The sequence below is a fragment of the Polypterus senegalus genome, chromosome 2, assembly GCF_016835505.1.
Source record: "Polypterus senegalus isolate Bchr_013 chromosome 2, ASM1683550v1, whole genome shotgun sequence".
Classification (NCBI taxonomy): Eukaryota; Metazoa; Chordata; class Cladistia; order Polypteriformes; family Polypteridae; genus Polypterus; species Polypterus senegalus.
Window position 1 is genome coordinate 287,510,716 of NC_053155.1, and position 21,436 is coordinate 287,532,151.

The following is a 21,436-nucleotide window of genomic DNA, read 5'->3' on the forward strand; positions in this document are numbered from 1 at the left end:
AACAAGCCATTGAATTAAAGAACGGGTTTAATTAACAACAAGAATCGGCTCTTAATTAAGCAACTGGTTGAAGTGAAATTGGTTGGAGTTTGAGGCTCTGACTTAACTGAATTTCTGTTGGCTCACTCATTTCACATTTCATTTCTGTTTGGATGCCATTTAATTAAAGAAATGAAGCAATTCAGAGGAACAAGTCAATTAAAATGAATGGAAAAGAAGTTAATTAGCATAAAAAACTGGTCACCAATTAAGAAAAGGGTTAGAATTAAAACCTGCAGCCACTGCAGCCCTCCAGTTGCAGTTTGAGAACATAGCTCTATACCCATACACTTTTTCCCCAAGTACTCCAGTTTCCTACTATGCCGTATCTAAAACACACATATGTGAGGCTAACTGGTGACGCTAAAATTGCCTGAAATTACCAATGAATGTGCCTGAGTATCCCCTGCCTCCGACCTCGGTCGTATTTGTGTCCCAGATTTGTGCCTGATTGTCCAGGGATAAAGTCTTGTAATGGAAAACATAAGTACAGCAATTACATTGTTATCTTTTGGCCGATGCCTTTATCCAAGACAATATTTGAGAAATACAATTCTCTACATTTGTTTTGTATTTTTCCAGTTGAAGGACAGGCAGGTGAAGTGACGTTCCCAAGTTAGTAGTGGGATATGAGTCTACATCCTCTGGGTTTGAAGTCCAAAGGCTTAAACACTGTGCCATGCTTCCTGCCTGACAGATTATTTTAATAAAAAGGTACACAAATATTATCACCACTAAAAAAAGAGATAAAAGCCACAGAAATATTCAACTTAAATTAGCTACAAGAAAACTTGAGATCAGGATGTATGAATGATGTTTAGGAGATAGATATATTTACAGCAGAAACTGTATTAATGTTTTCTAAATCCATAAGAATGTCTCAGAGACAGTGACTGGGATGGAAGAGGGATGCTGCAAAACTTTGTGGTAGGTTCATTTGTTTAAATGAAATAAGAATAATGGGGTGACTGATCATGAACTTGATGTGCCATTTCAATTTTTAAAGGGGTCAAACATCTATTCTAACATAACATGTTAATTGACCTCTGTTACTGTTAGTCCATTCCTCTGTTCATCCATTTTCTAAATCTTGTTTATTTAGGACTAAATTGAAGCTTATTAGTATTGGGCAAAGAACAAGAACCATCCCTGGACAGAAAGTGAGTCCACCGCAAGTCAGAGTCTCTTTTACATGCTAATTTCGATTCACAAGTGCACATAACTGTGTCACTGGACTGGGAGAGGAAACCCCACACTTATGACACTCCAGCAATGAATCAAACTAGAATCTAAGTATCTTGACACCTTAGTACTATTCACTGTGTCCTCCTGCCACTCACCTACATTTCTCTTTTGTACCCATTAATTATACTTATATCCCTATCATAGAAATTGCCAGATGCTATAAAATATATTACATTTAATCATTAAATTTTCAGTTAATTTAAATATAATGTATAAAAGTATTTCAATAAGATTATCAAGATATGTTAAACTATCTTGTACTGCACAAGTACAATGTGTTAGTTCAATGAGTCCCTTTTATACTGTACATTCTATAGCTACCCTAAGGTTTAACTTCTGCAGGTCTGTTTGACTTTACTTAACTCAAATAAGAAATGACTGTAGTGAAAAGGTTTCCCTTTAATATCAACAATTATTGCCAATTTACTGTACAAGTTACACAGAGCCAAACTCATCCATCCAAGCTTTATACTTCTCTAGGTCAGCTGCAGAAACTGATTTTGATATTTTCTTCAGTGCTAATTCGAAGTCTTCCACTGTTACAGGCATCTGCAATTCATCCTTTGACAATGCCCGAATCTCCTCTGGAGTCAGGCCTTGTATGCGACGTCGCATTGCCATCATGGAGGCATCACTACAAACAGAAAGGGTATAAATATTAATAGATATTTTTAAACAAACAGTTTAGCAGGTTTCTTCACAAAGTATGTTGCTGGGCATTTACAATTACTTTTTGAATTCTCTTGACTGTTGAGTAATATGTGTGTAAAATTTGTGAGCCTGCTGTTGTGTGCAATAAGACCTTAAGAAAGAGAGCAAAGGACGTGACCATGGGACAGTATAATGGATGAGCAAGACCATAGGTAGCTGAGAGAAAATCAAAAGAACACAAAAGAGTTGGACAGATGAGAGCAGACAATTCAATCCATTAAACTTATTTGGCTGGCTAATATCTAAAATGTCCAAAACATCAAAAGTCTTCATGACCATCCCAGGGCAAGAAACTGTGTAAAGCTAGTAGAGTGGTAAAGCAATGATAAGAGGTAGCCCTTTTATGGTAACCAGTGGCTCAGGAGTGCAGGAACATCAATGGCTGCTAGAGAGCGCTTAACTAGTAGTAATTCTGGGGCCTAACTAGAAACGACCCTATGATGGTTGTAAAGCCAACTCAAGCTCAAGTGAGTTGAGTGATCCTACAATGCGTTTAAAGTAAATTCAAGATAACAGACTTCCTGAACTTGGAGGTCTGAGGCAGGTCAAAGGCAAGATCTCAACTGATGAGAGGAAGAGAAGGCAAATGGGAATAACTGAGAGAAACAAAGTGTGTTTGTGAGAATGTTTGATTAAGGTGAGCAATAGAATAAGCTCACTCAACTGGTAGAAAGGAGGCAAGACCTATATAGGAATGCCAAGAGGGCTTGCACTTTTTGTTGCTTCATACTCTGTTCATTTGGTATTCTAATTCAAATTTTTGACATATTCAGACTCTTTGGTGTTAATATGAGTTTAAAATTGTCTTTCTAAATTCCAAAAACCAAGTGGTTTCATCAGTAACTTAAACATGGCTGAAAAAAGATCAACCTCATTTACACAGATGGATGCATGCTTGTCGTAAATTTGTCAGCATCGTAATGAAAATGTTTTTGGTGTGACTCCATGTTAAAAATACAATTAAAGACAAGACCACAGAAGACATAATTATAGGTACAATTGTACAGTTCTCAACTGTTAGACAGCAGTGAAGTGGTATATAAGAGACAATAAGTTAGGAATTATGTTATGTGGCAGCAATACACTCACACTGTGAAAGCACAATGCAAGAAGGTAGGGTAGCATGAAAATGTTTGGGAAAGTTTTGTATGGTAAGCAATATAAGACATTTACCTTGACTATAGTAAATGTCTGTTCCTGTGTATAGGGATGCATCAGTAAAAAAGTAGTATGCAAAATCACATTTGTTTACCCTTAAAAATTTATAGCATCATTCTGTTATAATAATTTTAATGTGGCATCAAATTAAAACTGTGGTTATCTGCAACTTTACATTTACATCAAGGCCCCATTTAGCTAAAATGGACATTTTTAAAAGAGATGGACAAATAGACAGCATTTCCACTGAAGATTTCAGAACATGGAACAATAGCACTGAAATAGAAAATATTGTAATTAATCCTGTAAATCCTGTATACTTACCGACAAACATTAGTAATATCAGCACCTGAATAGCCTTGAATTTTTTCAGCAATTACAGCAAGATCAACATCTGGAGCCACTTCAACCTCTCTCAGGTTTATCTTCAGCAAATCTGCTCTACCTTTTGCTGTTGGAAGTTTGAAAATGTAAATGCATTATTCTGACATAAATTTAAGTAAAAAAATGTTTATGGTACCATATTATTTATTTAATATATATATAGATAGAAATTGCTTGAAGACTGCAACAATGAAAGGCAAATGGGTTTCTACATTAACAAAGAAGTTCAGTATTTCAGATGACTTGGCTAATTTAGAGATCTACTTTTAGCCAGTGTCAGTAGCCCAAAATATCTGTTGTTTCTTTAAAAGTATATCTGTCTATTATATAAAATCTTGGAAGGTTGGAAGGAGACGAGACATGATTTTCTCAGAGAGACACTTTCACGTCTCACGAGACGAGTCTTAGTGCCAAGAGATTTAACCACGCCCGGGGCCAGAAATAAAACAAAGAGTAGATGACAAACTAAAGCGTCGTAAAGAATTAAAAAACGTTGGCGTGGTACACATGCAGAGCAAGTTAGAGATAACAGAAGTACGAAAATTGTAAAGTCTCAAAAAAAGGATAGTAAAGATCGCATTAGTGCAAACAAAAGGAAATTACTACTCGGTGAAATAATGGAACAGCGAAAAGAGATCGAATATATTGTTCGGATTTAAACGTTAAGTCGGAGACTTGTAGATCATATAATTCGTGTTGCCATCAGGGAAAAAAGAGTAGTGTTTGGTGAAAGTGATATAATTTCTCATTTGTGCGAATGCTATTGTCAGACACATTTCTTGAAGAGAGAAAGAAACAATATTCACTCATGGGCAGTTATAAGCTGCGTTGTCACAATGTAATTCCAAATACGGAATCAAAATTCAATGCGATATTGAAGAAAAGGTAAAAGCGAAAAGAGATATATGAACATAGGTGATATGACAGCAGTGAGAAAAGCGAGATGCAGATCACACGGCACGGCAGCAGCAGCAAGCCAGCAGCTGATCAAGCAAAGAGTAGGTAAAAAAAACCTATATTTGTTTCCATTGTATTACCGTTTAAGAGGGGGTTTCGGAGGAGCGACTACGTCTCCTTGGGGTGCGTTCAGCCCCCCTCTTCACAATGCAAGCGGCAGAGATGCGAAGTGGCTGGCACGTAGCACAGTCCGGGGGTTGACAAGCAAAGCGAGCAGGGGGCAAAGCCCCGTAGTACCTTAATAAGCTTAAGTTACCTTTCATCTCCCACCATATAAGCCCATTTAGAACTTGTTTTTGTGGCTATGATGCTCATTGTAAAGTGTTTTGATTTAATTGCTTTGCAATCAAGGCATATTTTCTGTTGTTTACATTTTTAAGTTTAGTAGATAACAAAGTATAAATGCCAAACTTCCAGTCGAGGTTTATTATCTGGAAGTAGCAAATCTATTAAGCATCTCTCTGTTTATCAGCTTCTTAATTCATTATTCTGAAAATGTAATGCTGGCATTTGCTATCTTGTTAATAGTTTTGTAAATCAGTAGGACTCTCAACACATTTTAGATAACTTTGAAATTGCACAATTTACAAGATGAATCCAGATTATTATAAATTCTAGTAAAAGGGAAAAACACTGAATACAATTTCTATTAAATTTTACAATAAAATCATACATCAAAATGGTTAGCATCCCCTTTACTTGCTTTCACTTTTTAGTTAGGAAGAATCAAATTAGGTATGGAAATGGACAGAAAGATAATTTGCTGGCCATGTGTTCTTAACATATGTATACAGAATAAGGGATGTAATGTAGAAAATGCCTGACAGAAGACAAAATTGCATGGGATTACAGGTCAGTTGGATCGCTCCTTTGTCCTTGATGTCTTTCGGTGATGTGGCATGAATTGCTATGCTATCTTATCAAGTATGGAAACAGGAGGGAGAAGGATAAAAGAAGCCATGGGCAAATAGGAAGAATGAATGATAGAAAAAGGAAATATCATTTATCAAATAAGCATTAAAATCAACACAAGGTCTTCATAAAATTTAATCTGACTAGTATCAGACTAAGCATTCACCAAGCACATGTTTAAAAATTAATCAAAGGCCTCAAAAAAACATATAGTGCACAAACCTCTCCTTCAAACTGTGCATATGCACTGAGCAATGCATATTGCTCTATACTACACACAATGTTGGGAGAAGGAAAGTAATGAAAAAAGCAAACATTTTTAAAACATGTTTACTTGGTTGACTTAGAAATGATTTGAAAAAAATGTTATGTTTATGCCCTTTAAAATGGTTTTAGTCAAATTTCAGCTAAATAAATTACATTTCATGGAAATATTGTGTAAGCTTTACATGGAAAGACCCAGTTGGTTGTAAGCCTTTTCAGACAGCATAGAATGGGAATTAAGTGATTAGACGTTTTTGCAAAGAGTACACTGGTAATGAACAATTGCCACAAGGGGGTATTATGTAATTTTGGGATAGAAAACACCCAAAGGGTTCTGTACTCTATTACTTTCATTACAAGTGAAAGACAGTAATGGACACTGGCAAATGGAGCAGAAATGGCAGGAGGAGAGTCCTACGAGTTCCCTAGGTCTTTCCTGACCTTGAAATTGATTACTGAGACTTCTGGTCAGTCCAAGACAGAAGGTGAATAATTGACAAGGGCTCAACTGGCAGGAGAATAAGAGAACAGTTTGCAAAGAAGGAGTGCTACCGAGAAAGTTGATGAAGGAGTGTTTGTGGAGTGCAGCCACTTTTCTTTTTATGAGTTTGTGCTCTCCTTGCTGTATTACCCTTTCATTGAAAAAATCAATATATGGTTTTGTACACCTTGATCTTATTTGTGATCGGGGTGGCTTAAGACTATCCCCTATGGTTTACAGCCTATTTACGATATATGTATATTTGCTTTAATCAAAGAAGGTTTGTATGGTACTTGACTGGGAAATAAACTGTCTTCTTTTTTGCTTCAGGATTTAATTTAATTCACGTGCAGTGTATTACATAATCAACTGTGCCTGAATTTGCATTTCTATAGATGTACCATAAACATGATCTTTACATATCATGAGTCACAATCTAATATATACTTAATATATATATACTTTTCTATGTATTTATTGTATGGTGTTTGTGTGTTCAACATTGCAGTTTATGTGGTTTCTTTCTCTGTTATAATTTTAAATGTGTACTATGCTCTGAGCATTAAACAGATATGAGTTAACAGATATACCAATGTATACCAAGATGCGTGAATATTAATTCCAAAGTCCCAGTTACTTCAAATTTTAACTTTTCTGGCATAAAGGATGGCTAAGGGCAGGAAGAGGCAACAGTGCATGGTGGTACAAGAATGTATGGAGTGTCTTTTAACTAAGAACAAGTTATATCCTTAATTGTCATTAATACTATGTGTCTGTGAGGTGAGCTGAATTATCTGGGAGTGAACTTATGTACATATATCTCAGTTTGAACTCCATTAATTTGAAATGTTCTAATAACAGCTTTGTACGTTATGATGAGTCGCTGATCATGATTGGCTGATTTTTTACTTATATTTTACATTTTAATATAAAAAAACATATAAATATATATAAATATATTATATTATATTTATATATTAATAACCAGGCAATACTCTATATATTCCTGGCTACTATAGTGACTTCACTTATGTCAAATTTGAAATAACAGTCAAGTAATGCATACACTATCCTAGATTGTCATTTTGCTAAGATTATGAAAAAAAATCCCAGTTATTCCTCAAAAGCATAGTGGATATTTCATTACTGCATCATTAATCATCCATAAGTATGGGAAAAACAAAGATTATTAGCTTGCGAGCCAGTTCAGAGTCCAATGTTAATTAATGAGCTTGTCCCAAATGACAGAGATATGGACTGGGAAATGAAGGGCATCAGTAAAACAGTGGTCAGAAAGTATGCTAAATCTTAAACCAGAAAAACAAAAATGAAACTAAAAATAACTAAACTAAATATAAGTAACAAAAACTGGCACACAAGCAATTGTGGTCCTAGCTGCCATATGATCATTTTTCATTGGCTCCATTTCCAGGTTGCACCTAGTTCTTATTTTTGTTATTGTAGGATTATTATTTATGTTGTAGCATATACAGTAATGTTTTACTCTCTCAAAGTTTATAACAAAACAGGTCCCAGGATCCTTTCCCTGCATTACTAGTATTGATTCATTTAGTTTTAAGTTTATCCATATACTTAGATGATGAGTTTACTGTGATTACTCCTTAAATAGGGAAATAGCAATGACGTCATGCATCAAACGATCTACAATTATATGGCATTAATCAGGTATTTTTGCCAAAAATAAAAGACCCACAGCCAAAAAGGAAAATCTTAAAATGGCAGCATGCACATTAAAAAACAAAGCACAAAATAGTGACAGGATAATATCATGGAAAAACTGACAAAAGTTATTAACAAAAAGAAAGACAAAATAAGAGTCAGGAGGTTCAAAAAGCTATGCATAACTGAATTAAACATTTCCAAATATATACTTTAAATAAATATTAAGACAAAATAGTAATTATCATCATAGAAATTTAACACCAAGGATTGTGTCAGAATTTATACAGATACTGCACTGAAAATTCATGTTATTATAAAATAATGGAAATAACCCTAAATGTAAGAAAACAGCTATAAAAATAAAACCAACCTGTTGGCAAAGGGATATATATACGTTTTTCCAGTCTTCTCCTTAAAGCTTCATCGATATCCCATGGAAAATTTGTTGCCGCCAGCACCATTACCATTTTTGAAGGATCATCATTTTCCATAGCACCACCTACACCTAAAATAAGGATTAAATATTCATGTTTAGTACACATAGAAGCAAAACAAATTAAGATAATTTGTGCAAATTATATATACTGTAAATGGCCAATCTAATTTCATTAAATATTGTAAATCAGCCTCTAAAACTGAAATACTGTAAATGAATATTATGTGCATTCATTTGATGTCATTTTATATCAGGGTTAGGCATCTAACATAAAAATGACAGCCTGTCACTGGATTTCCTTCATCAGCAGCCTCACCAGAACAAAAAAAAATTCTAACCACAAAAATGCAAATATTTGAGACCAAATGACTAATCAGGGAAGGGAAGTGTTACCAGAGTGTGTATCGCTAGAACTTAAATTATGCCCGCTACAGGCATCACTAGGAGTGGGTAAAAGAATCCATTTTGCCTTTCAGAAGATGAAGAAGTTAACAAAAAATACAAGAAAAATGAATAAGGAGCCCTAGTACTTGTTTTTTTTTGTGTAAGATAAGAGATTATGTGGTTTTTAATGTCCAAATGGCTGTGTTGTTTAACCTCATCCATAACCTGTGTCAATGTCTATTAATAAATAAAATACCATTTTTACTCAGGTTCAAGGGCTAACACAGAATATGGATAGTGGAATCTAATATTAGTCCTTTCTGAGTGTGTGTGGGCTTGTGCATAAGTGTGCCATGTGATGGATTGGCACCCCATCTAGAGTTTGTTCCTTTCTTGCACGTCATGGAGCTGAGCTCACTACCAGCAACTATGGCGTCTGAACTAGACTGCAAATACTCAAAAATAAATGCATTTAAGGATGTATGGGAAAAAGAGGCTGAAGAAAAATTCAGGGTATGACATTTTCAAAAGGAATATCAAGCACACAAATGTGTATATTTTATATATACAGTATATATATATATACATGACAAGAAAAAACACATTCCGACATTTAAATGAGTAGTATTTCTTTGATAATCTGAATTACTACGTTGTTTGCTTTCTTAAGCCTTTTGACTGATGCCTTTTTGTGTGACATAGATATCATATATGGCAGTTTAAATGATATCCACCTACACATACTGCACTTTAACTGATCTCATTCTCTGATAATTCAAAGCATTCCACTTCATAAAAGAAGCACAGTGTGCTAGGAGCTCATTTATGGTGTTTCATTCTCAGTCTGTATTTCTAAAGAGCAGGTTGTCATACTTGATCTTAAATGTGTCTTATACAGCAGATTTTTATTAATGTTAGACAGCATTTCAGGACTTTTCAATCCTGGCAGTGATTTAAGCACCATTTGTGCTGTCACATTAATGAGATTTGTACTACAGTATTTATTTATTGTCCATCCACTTTATTAAAATGTAAGTTATTTTTCAATAGACAAGTACATGACTTAGATTTATTGTCTATTACTTACATCACACTATAAAAGAGTAAAAGAAACAGCATAGCTAGATTATGCAAAAATACAACTTGAATTTCCAATCTTCATATTTGAGCTCACAGGTATTACTTTCAGCTACATTTCCAAAAGTTTAGTTTTCTGTAGTTTACAAAATGCATTTCATCTGTATAATTTGACTATTGGTGAAGGTCTTAATTTTCATTCTAATGATGGTCCTAACATGCAACATTTATTATTTTTCAGTTTCTCCTATCTTTTATAAATGTATTTGGATAGAAATATTTGATAAAGATACAGATTCTAAAGTGATCATGTCATTTTCCTGTCTAAATCCTTTCACTTTCTCCTATTCCAACAATTTCCTATTTTGGTTCTAGACCGGTGCATATAATATAAATTTTCTCATTTCACAAAACAGCACTTTAGCAACACACCCTAGACAGAAAAGTAAGGCAACCACAGTACTTAATTTTAACATTTCCCTGTTTTCTAATGGCTATGGCCTATTTTTCACCATGACTGTTCTTACCATCCATCTGCACAAGAAGCTCAGATTTCACTCTGCGGCTGGCTTCATGTTCATCAGAAGTCCCTCTGCGACTACAAATGGAGTCAATTTCATCAATGAAAATTGTAGTGGGGGCATAAAATCTAGCCTAGGAAGGAAGATAGGGTAAACATTTTTGGTTCAAATAAAATAACAAAAGCAATGTATTAATATTTCAGTATGTCTCAAATATCATATTTATCATCACATATTTATTATCTCGTTTTCCATATTACAGGGTTGACAAAATTGTTTTCTAATTGTCCCTCTCAATAACTATGAACTTTGAAATGTAAAGTATTATGTTACATGTACATTTGATTCTGTAACTAAAAAGGCATTAAAGGTATTTTAATGACTAAAAAGGCATTAAAATGCGTGTATAATGGACACTACTATTCATTTAAAAAAATATTAATCAAATTACAGTGGTGTGAAAAACTATTTGCCCCCTTCCTGATTTCTTATTCTTTTGCATGTTTGTCACACAAAATGTTTTTGATCATCAAACACATTTAACAACTAGTCAAATATAACACAAGTAAATACAAAATGCAGTTTTTAAATGATGGTTTTTATTATTTAGGGAGAAAATAAATCCAAACCTACATGGCCCTGTGTGAAAAAGTAATTGCCCCCTGAACCTAATAACTGGTTGGGTCGCCCTTAGCAGCAATAACTGCAATCAAGCGTTTGCGATAACTTGCAATGAGTCTTTTACAGTGCTCTGGAGGAATTTTGGCCCACTCATCTTTGCAGAATTGTTGTAATTCAGCTTTATTTGAGGGTTTTCTAGCATGAACCGCCTTTTTAAGGTCATGCCATAGCATCTCAATTGGATTCAGGTCAGGACTTTGACTAGGCCACTCCAAAGTCTTCATTTTGTTTTTCTTCAGCCATTCAGAGGTGGATTTGCTGGTGTGTTTTGGGTCATTTTCCTGTTGCAGCACCCAAGATCGCTTCAGCTTGAGTTGAAGAACAGATGACCAGACATTCTCCTTCAGGATTTTTTGGTAGACAGTAGAATTCATGGTTCCATCTATCACAGCAAGCCTTCCAGGTCCAGATGCAGCAAAACAACCCCAGACCATCACACTACCACCACCATATTTTACTGTTGGTATGATGTTCTTTTTCTGAAATGCTGTGTTCCTTTTACGCCAGATGTAACAGGACATTTGCCTTCCGAAAAGTTCAACTTTTGTCTCATCAGTCCACAAGGTATTTTCCCAAAAGTCTTGGCAATCATTTAGATGTTTCTTAGCAAAATTGAGACGAGCCCTAATGTTCTTTTGCTTAACAGTGGTTTGCGTCTTGGAAATCTGCCATGCAAGCCGTTTTGCCCAGTCTCTTTCTTATGGTGGAGTCGTGAACACTGACCTTAATTGAGGCAAGTGAGGCCTACAGTTCTTTAGACGTTGTCCTGGGGTCTTTTGTGACCTCTCGCATGAGTCGTCTCTGCGCTCTTGGGGTAATTTTGGTCGTCCGGCCACTCCTGGGAAGGTTCACCACTGTTCCATGTTTTTGCCATTTGTGGATAATGGCTCTCACTGTGGTTCGCTAGAGTCCCAAAGCTTTAGAAATGGCTTTATAACCTTTACCAGACTGATAGATCTCAATTACTTCTGTTCTCATTTGTTCCTGAATTTCTTTGGATCTTGGCATGATGTCTAGCTTTTGAGGTGCTTTTGGTCTATTTCTCTGTGTCAGGCAGCTCCTATTTAAGTGATTTCTTGATTGAAACAGGTGTGGCAGTAATCAGGCCTGGGGGTGGCTACGGAAATTGAACTCAGGTGTGATACACCACAGTTAGGTTATTTTTAACAAGGGGCAATTACTTTTTCACACAGGGCCATGTAGGTTTGGATTTTTTCTCCCTAAATAATAAAACCATCATTTAAAAAAACTGCATTTTGTGTTTACTTGTGTTATATTTGACTAATGGTTAAATGTGTTTGATGATCAGAAACATTTTGTGTGACAAACATGCAAAAGAATAAGAAATCAGGAAGGGGGCAAATAGTTTTTCATACCAATGTATGTGTTTGTGGGAGTCTGGAGTCTAAATGTTCAAATAAGGATACCTTATTTTTTGCTGTTATGTACTATAAATGTCTAAAATGTCTTGAAAATCAGACAGTCAGATTTACTCATTAGCTAATTATTTAAAACAGCCTTCTGGAAATGTGGAGTAGACAAAGGGTGAAACACATATTCAACAAAGATATCTGACAGTTGAGGCAACACTAACTGCTGACTTCTGAGTAATGAATGTGCATCCAGATTATTAATCTAATGTAGAAAACATGAAATACCACTTCTTGCCTTTTTCAATGCTACCCTTGATCTTCACCATAACAAAACCTTTGATTTGATTTTATCAAACCACTGTGAGGTTTTTTTATATTGTCAGAACTAAATACTAATAGTTTAATAATTTCTATCACTTGACGTGCATACTGATTATTGAAGAATTTCAAGCCTGGATAGACGTTTTTGTTGTTGGTGTTTTTAAAATGCTGTGTTAAAAAACACTCTATGATTGCATCTATGACTTTCTGTTCCTGTGTTATGATATTTGGATTTTTCTTTTCCATTTTTATCATTTGGGATTGAGGAGGTCTTCGAAGTACTCCTCCCACCGACCCACAACGTCCCGAGTCGAGGTCAGCAGCGCACCATCCCACCATATACGGTGTTGACACTGCACTGCTTCCCCCTCCTGAGACGCGGACGGTGGACCAGAATCTCCTCGAAGCCGTCCGAAAGTTGTTCTCCATGGCCTCTCCAAACTCCTCCCATGCCCAAGTTTTTGCCTCAGCAACAACCGAAGCCGCGTTCGCTTGGCCTGCGGTACCTATCAGCTGCCTCCAGAGACCCACAGGACAAAAAAGTCCTATAGGACTCCTTCTTCAGCTTGACGGCATCCCTCACGCCGGTGTCCACCAGCGGGTTCGGGATTGCCCCACGACAGGCACCGACCACCTTGCGGCCACAGCTCCGGTCAGCCGCCTCAACAATAGAGGCACGGAACATGGCCCATTCGGACTCAATGTCCCCACCTCCCTCGGGGCGTGGTTGAAGTTCTGCGGAGGTGGGAGTTGAAGCTACTTCTGACAGGGGACTCTGCCAGCCATTCCCAGCAGACCCTCACAACACGTTTGGGCCTACCAGGTCTGACCGGCATCTTCCCCCACCATCGAAGCCAACTCACCACCAGGTGGTGATCAGTTGACAGTTCTGCCCCTCTCTTCACCCGAGTGTCCAAGACATATGGCCGCAAGTCCGACGACCGACCACAAAGTCGATCATCGACCTGAGGCCTAGGGTGTCCTGGTGCCAAGTGCACATATGAACACCCTTATGCTTGAACATGGTGTTCGTTATGGACAATCTGTGACGAGCACAGAAGTCCAATAACAAAACACCACTCGGGTTCAGATTGGGGGGGGGGGCCATTTTCCCAATCATGCCCTTCCAGGTCTCACTGTCATTGCCCACATGAGCATTGAAGTCTCCCAGCAAAACGAGGGAATCCCCAGAATGTATGCCCTCTAGCACCCCCTCCAGAGAATCCAAAAAGGGTGGATACTCCAAACTGCTGTTTGGTGCATACACACAAACAACAGTCAGGACCCTTCCCCCCACCCAAAGGCGGAGGGAGGCCACCCTCTCGTCCACGGGGTAAACCCCAATGCACAGGCTCCAAGTCGGGGGGCAATAAGTATGCCCACACCTGCTCGGCGCCTCTCACCGGGGGCAACTCCAGAGTGGTAGAGAGTCCAGCCCCTCTCAAGGAGATTGGTTCCAGAGTCCAAGCTGTGCGTCGAGGTGAGTCCGACTATATCTAGCGGAACCTTCGACCTGCGCACTAGCTCAGGCTCCTTCCCCTTCAGAGAGGTGACATTCCACGTCCCAAGAGCCAGTTTCTGTAGCCGAGGATCAGACAGCCAAGGTCCCGCCTTCGGCCACCACCCAACTCACACTGCACCCAACCTCCTTGGCCCCTCCCATAGGTGGTGAGCCCATGGGGAGGAGGACCCACGTTACCTCTTGGGCTGTGCCCGGCCGAGCCCCATGGGTGCAGGCCCAGCCACCAGGCGCTCGCCATCGAGCCCCACCTCCAGGCCTGGCTCCAGAGGGGGGCCCCAGTGACCAGCGTCCGGGCAAGGGAAAACGTCGTCCAAGGTTTTTATTCTTCATCAGAGGTTTGTTGAACCGCTCTTTGTCTCATCCCTCACCTAGGACCAGTTTGCCTTGGGTGGCCCTACCAGAGGCATAAAGCCCCGGACAACATAGCTCCTAGGATTATTGGGACACGCAAACCCCTCCACCACGATAAGGTGACGGTTCAAGGAGGGGGTTCGCATGGACATCGGGAACAGTGCCTCTGGATTGGCAGACCGGGGTGGTGGTCCCCCTCTTTAAAAGGGGACGGAGGGTGTGTTCCAACTATAGAGGGATCACACTCCTCAGCCTCCCTGGAAAAGTCTATTCGGGGGTTCTGGAGAGGAGGGTCCGTCGGATAGTCGAACCTCGGATTCAGGAGGAACAGTGTGGTTTTTGTCCTGGTCGCAGAACAGTGGACCAGCTCTTCACCCTTAGCAGAGTCCTGGAGGGTGCATGGGAGTTTGCCCGACCAGTCTACATGTGTTTTGTGGACTTGGAAAAGGCGTTCGACCGTGTCCCTCGGGGAATCCTGTGGGGGGTGCTCCGGGAGTATGGGGTACCGGACCCCTGATAAGAGCTGTTCGGTCTTTGTACAACCGGTGTCAGAGCCTGGTCCGCATTGCGGCAGTAAGTCGAGCCCGTTTCCAGTGAGAGTTGGACTCCGCCAGGGCTGCCCTTTGTCACCGATTCTGTTCATAACTTTTATGGATAGAATTTCTAGGCGCAGCCAGGGTGTTGAAGGGGTCCGGTTTGGTGGACTCAGGATTGGGTCACTGCTTTTTGCAGATGATGTTGTCCTGTTTGCTTCATCAGGCCGTGATCTTCAGCTCTCTCTGGATCTCTCTGCAGCTGAGTGTGAAGCGGCTGGGATGAGAATCAGCACCTCCAAATCCGAGAGCATGGTCCTCAGCCGGAAATGGGTGGAGTGCCCTCTCAGTGTTGGGGGAGAGAACCTGCCCCAAGTGGAGGAGTTCAAGTATCTCGGGGTCTTGTTCGCGAGTGAGGGAAGAATGGAGCGTGAGATCGACAGGCGGATCGGTGCGGCATCCGCAGTGATCGGGCTCTGCATCGGTCTGTCGTGGTGAAAAAGGAGCTGAGCCGTAAGCGAAAGCTCTCAATTTACCAGTCGATCTACGCTCCTACCGTCACCTATGGTCATGAGCTATGGGTAGTGACCGAAAGAACGAGATTGCGAATACAAGCGGCTGAAATGAGTTTCCTCAGCAGGGTGTCTGGGCTTTCCCTTAAAGATAGGGTGAGAAGCTCAGTCATCCGGGAGGGGCTCAGAGTAGAGCCGCTGCTCCTCCGCATCGAGAGGAGTCAGATGAGGTGGCTCGGGCATCTGATCAGGATGCCTCCTGGACGCCTCCCTGGTGAGGTGTTCCGGGCACGTCCAACCGGGAGGAGGCCCCGGGGAAGACCTTGGACACGCTGGAGGGACTATGTCTCCCGGCTGGCCTGGGAACGCCTTGGGATTCTCCCGGAAGAGCTGGAAGAAGTGGCCGGGGAGAGGGAAGTCTGGGCCTCTCTGCTTAAGCTGCTGTCCCCGCGACCTGACCTCGGATAAGCGGAAGAGGATGGATGGATGGATTTTTATCATTTGGGTAATTGAAGTCCTCCATCCCTTAACATTCCCCAGTAGACCTGTTTTTTTCAAATTAATTAACAAGTTTTACATTGATGCATTTATCTGACTTGGGAAATCTACAGAATATTCCTTGTGTCTTGCTTATGTCTTTGCTGCTTCTAAGTCGCATCCAAATGTGACTAAACTAAGTTGTAGCCTATCACATATCAAGAACTGGACATAATACACTTAACATAAAAAATAAGACAAACAGATATATATAATGAGGTCAAAAACAAAATATTAAAATGACAGAAAACATAGTCTAACAAGTAGGTACATTGTTATGGCTAATGATAGCTGTGAAAATAAGATATTTGATAGCTCTTTCTGGAGCAAAGTGTATACTTAAGACCATTAAGACCATATCTACTACTACAAAAACCCTTAGGCTTTCTCAAAATGTACAATTTATAGCTTCAGGTCCCTGTTATGTACTTTTATTTAATACTTTTGCTTGCTTACATGCATATACCACTTATCTGCCAATATCTCAAATTTGTCTATAGGCATTCTTCTAACTCTAGGTTATCTACTAATTCACCTAATTTTGTTGTCATGTACATATTTACATTATTATCTAAAAAAAGCCCTATCTTTGACTGCTGCATAACCTCAATTTTGACCGGAACCTAATTAGAGAAAATTCCTCTGGCCATAAGGCATTATCTTATATGTTTAAAGGACTCTTCTGCACACTACTCCCTGAATACCTGTGGCTTACAGTTTTGTAACCAGCATCTTTTCGAAATGTTTTTGAAAAGAAAGATTAATAATATCGTAGTTTCAATTACAGTAAAATATTTTTGTTTCTTCAAAAAACTCCGGAATCCATATAAATCTTATCTTCTCATTTAAGCCTACATTATTACATCTGTCCTGCATAACTTGTTCTTATTCTTACATTCCACAATTACTCCCCCTCCCTCCCCATGGGAGATATGCTAATTAATCAAGAGTTACCAGAGGCAGCATGATCACCTTTATCATATAATGGGACAAAGTTTCTTAATTTCCAGTCTTTCAGAAATCATCAAAAAACTAAATATTCATGTGAATATTTCTGCTGTTGGTCAGCAAACTCTTGCAGCTGTTATCACAGCTGTCTGATAGTTCCAGAGCACTGGGCTTGAATCCTTGCCTCATCAATCTTTGTGTACAATTTGCATGTTCTCCTCCTTCATCCAAAACATATGAAAGTTAATTGGTGACTCTAAAATGATATGTTATTAATGAATGCTATCATTGATAGTGCATTTAGTAAATAGATGGCTAGATGTCTGGACATCTATAATAACAGAAATAGATACACTCAGTGCATTTAGTAAATAGATGGCTAGATGTCTGGACATCTATAATAACAGAAATAGACACTCAAATCTATGAACCATTTTCACAATGTCTGTAATTTTCCTCCAATACAATCTTTTAATTGTAGCTCTTTTGAATGTATATGCTAAAGTAAAACAGTAAGTATAAATATTAGAAAGGAAACTAACAGACTGTCATGCTTTCTTTGCTATTCAGACAAAAATGCCACTCACCATCTCAAACAGAAGTCTAACCAGCTTCTCAGACTCTCCTCTGTACTTGGATGTAAGTGTAGAAGATGATACATTGAAGAAAGTTGTTCCACATTCTGTTGCAACTGCTTTAGCTAACATTGTCTTGCCTGTACCAGGAGGTCCAACCATCAACACACCCTGAAAAAATTATTTGAAAAAAGTTTTCATGTCAAAGTTCAAATTCAACTTCATGGTTGTTGTAATTACATACATATACGGAGTGCAGTGAAACTCTTTCTTGAATGTGTGTTGACTAATTGCCAAATAAGATTTCATACATATTTCCTTTTTAGTCATTGTGGTGTGTGTTTAGACTATAGTGTGTGTGTCTGTCTATCGTCTATCTATATATCCATCTATCTATTTAAACAACTCCTGTAAAATTCCCCTTGTGGACAAATAAAGATCTATCTATCTATCTATCTATCTATCTATCTATCTATCTATCTATCTATCTATCTATCTATGTCTGTCTGTCTGTCTTACTGACTATTATCTTATGGACTGCCTTAGAAACAGACCTCAGTATGTGCATCTTGGGAACTGCAGGTCTGACATTGTGGTCAGCAACACAGGAGCACCGCAAGAGACTGTACTTTCTCCGGTCCTGTTTAGCCTACATCAGACTTCCAATACGACTCTGAGTCCTGCCACATGCAAAAGTTCACAGATGACACTACTATTATGGGCTACATTAGGAGTGTGCAGGAGGAGGAGTATAGGAAGCTAATCAAAGACTTTGTTAAATGGTGTGACTCAAACCACTTACACCTGAACACCAGCAAGACCAAGGAACTGGTTGTGGATTTTAGGAGGCCTAGCCGCCTCATGGACCCCGTGATCATCAGTGGAGACTGTGTGCAGAGGGGGCAAACCTATAAATACTTGGGAGTGCAGCTGAATGATAAATTGAACTGGACTGCCAATACTGATGCTCTGTGTAAGAAAGGTCAGAGCCGACTATACTTCCTTAGAAGGCTGGCAGATGTTCTACCAGACGGTTGGGGCGAGTGCCCTCTTCTACGCGTTGGTGTGCTGGGGAGGCAGCATAAAGATGAAGGACGCCTCACACCTGGACAAACTTGTTAGGAAGGCGGGCTGTATTGTAGGAATAAAGTTGGACAATTTAACATCTGTGGCAGAGCGACGGGCGCTAAGCAAGCTCCTGTCAATCATGGAGAATCCACTACATCCACTGAACAGTGTCATCTCCAGGAAGAGGAGTAGCTTCAGTGACAGACTGCTGTCACTGTCCTGCTCCACTGACAGACTGAAGAGTTCGTTCCTCCCCCACACAAAGCGACTCTTCAGTTCCACCCAGTGGGGTAAACGCTGACATTATTCAAAGTTATTGTCTGTTTTTACATGCATTTTTATTACTCTTTACTTTAATATTGTTTTTTTGTATCAGTATACTGTTGCTGGATTATGTGGATTTCCCCTTGGGATTAATACAGTATCTATCTATCTATCTATCTATCTATCTATCTATCTATCTATCTATCTATCTATCTATTGTTATCTGGTCAAAATATAGGTAAACTATATAATAAAGGTATACTGCTGCCGTTGAATTAAAAATAAATACTCTAAGCACTTGGTTCAAAACTACTCTTCCCTTCCTTTTTTTCCCTAATTATATACTGCATAAGTGATATGTAGGATTAAAAATAAATGTTTTATAAATGTCTGAAAAAATAGCTTCTTGACAAAATTAAATTTTGTAAATATTAAATTTTTCTATTACATAAATAGAAAAAAATCAGGAAAAACAGGATTTACTATACATTAAAGTCATCTGCTTTAAGAGGCTGAAATAAGTCTAGATAGACTTTCATTAATAAGCAATATGCTACTTATTTTTTACTAAAATATTTTGTCTGAGGCATACATCTACTTACACATGCACTAAAAATGAGTATATAAGTATTAATAATTATTAAAAATGTAAACCCAGTTTTAGGCCCATTTAACTTTAAGTATCACTATAAGAATTTACAGTCTACACGCTTTTTATTAATTACGCTATTGACAACAAATAATTATTATTTAAAATATTAGGATTCTTGAGGCATATTACAATTATTTTGTATTGTTTTATGTCATGCTGAAAAGACTTTTTTATAGCATGCATTGTATTCCAAGTTATAAAATAAACCTAGTTTACTTGAACAGTTTGTCCTGTAAAGATATGTGTGAATTTAAAAAGGTATTGTAAAGTGCGTTATTGAACATTCTTCTCATTGGCTTTACAAACACATACATGCTACTAGAAAGTTTAAATACTGTATATTGAAATATTTTGTAACTATTCAAATAAAATAAACATCCTTAATGATGCACTAGTATAATAATAACATAATTTAACAGTGCACTATAGGAGTTAAAAAATAAAAATAACAAGTGTCAAGCATGATATTAGATCAACAATCAGTATCAGCAAAGCACAAGATATAGACTAGTGGCCTGGACATTTCCTGCAGATAACATGTTGTACATGTTGTAGCTTAATTTTTTATCAATACCCCACAGAAAGACACATTCCAGTATATACAAGAGTTATGTACTAAACAAAACCAATTTAAGGGTAATGTACTCTCACAATATATTATTTGAAATTACTTTTTAGCTTTCCTTGTTTCCACTTTCTCATCCACACAATACCAGGTAACTTTGCTATTAATTTATAATACTTTCGTAATTCCATATACATTTTTACTATAAACTATTATAAATAAATAAGTGATATTTAATAAGTTTGAAATAAAAAAAGTTCATAAAAATTCTGTCTTTTTAAATTGATATAAAATATGCAAAAAGCCAACTTCACTAATCTTAGAATTTACATTGATGATTCTTTTTTTGGAAATTTTATGATATATAAATTAATAGACTATCAGCTGCTTATGATCCATAAATAGATAAAAGTTGAAGCAAATTTCAGTTCTCCTGGTAATTTCACCTAAAAAATGATGTCAACAGAAACAATTAGCAACTATTGCTGTAATTCACTATAGTTCTACTTTATTATGACTCTTTTTGCTTTTAAATAAAAATTCAGGAGAATTTTACTAAAATATAGCAACATCCCACAGAAGAAACCAAGTATAGTGTACTCAAAAAAAAATAAAAAAGACTAAGCATTTTTGAAAGTTTTCCAGTAGCACCACCTACTGGACAAGAATAATTAAACTTTTAAGCCTTAAAGTGTATATTTTTTGCTTTCCTGCTTTTATAAGTCTCTCCATTATAATAAAAAAATCCTGGAACGAGACGAGACTTTTTAGCCTGGGACAAGACATGACTTTTTCAGAGAGATACTTTCATGTTCCGCGAGACGAGACTTTCTGCCAAGAAATTTAACCACACCCGGGGCCGGAAATCAATGACAAAGAGTAGATGAAAAAATAGAATGTCGTAAAGAATTAAAAAATGTTGCCGCAATACACATGTAGAGCAGGTCAGAGATAATGAAAGTGCTAAAATTCAAAAGTCTCAAAAAAATGATAGTAAAGATCGCATTAGCGCAAACAATTGGAAATTATTGCTCGGTGAAATAACGGAACAGCGAAAAGAGATTGAATATATTGTTCGGATTTAAACTTTAAGTCGGAGACTTCTAGATTGTCTAATTCGTGTTGCCATCAGGGAAAAGTAGTGTTTCTTCCCAATAAAGAGGCTAATCCGCGAGAATTAAAAGATTTGTTGTTTCGTGAAAGTGAAATCCACATACGCAAGCAGCAGAGACCTTAATTAGATGTGTTAGTGAGTTAAAGGAGTGGATGGATGAAAACTATG

At 38.0% G+C, this 21,436-nt stretch overlaps 1 protein-coding gene across 2 annotated transcripts in view; it reads right to left on the reverse strand.

Moving 5' to 3' along the window:
* Positions 1-223: 223 nt before the first annotated feature.
* Positions 224-21,436, reverse strand: part of katnal1 (katanin p60 subunit A-like 1) — a 47,105-nt gene continuing 25,892 nt past the window's right edge. For both annotated transcript variants that reach the window (XM_039745725.1, XM_039745724.1), the window contains 5 exons: positions 17,618-17,776; positions 10,259-10,385; positions 8,205-8,339; positions 3,478-3,604; positions 224-1,918 (listed from right to left, as the gene is read on the reverse strand). In XM_039745725.1, the coding sequence (XP_039601659.1) occupies positions 1,720-1,918; positions 3,478-3,604; positions 8,205-8,339; positions 10,259-10,385; positions 17,618-17,776 (747 nt within the window). In that variant the 3' untranslated portion in view covers positions 224-1,719. The remainder of the gene's footprint in view (positions 1,919-3,477; positions 3,605-8,204; positions 8,340-10,258; positions 10,386-17,617; positions 17,777-21,436) is intronic.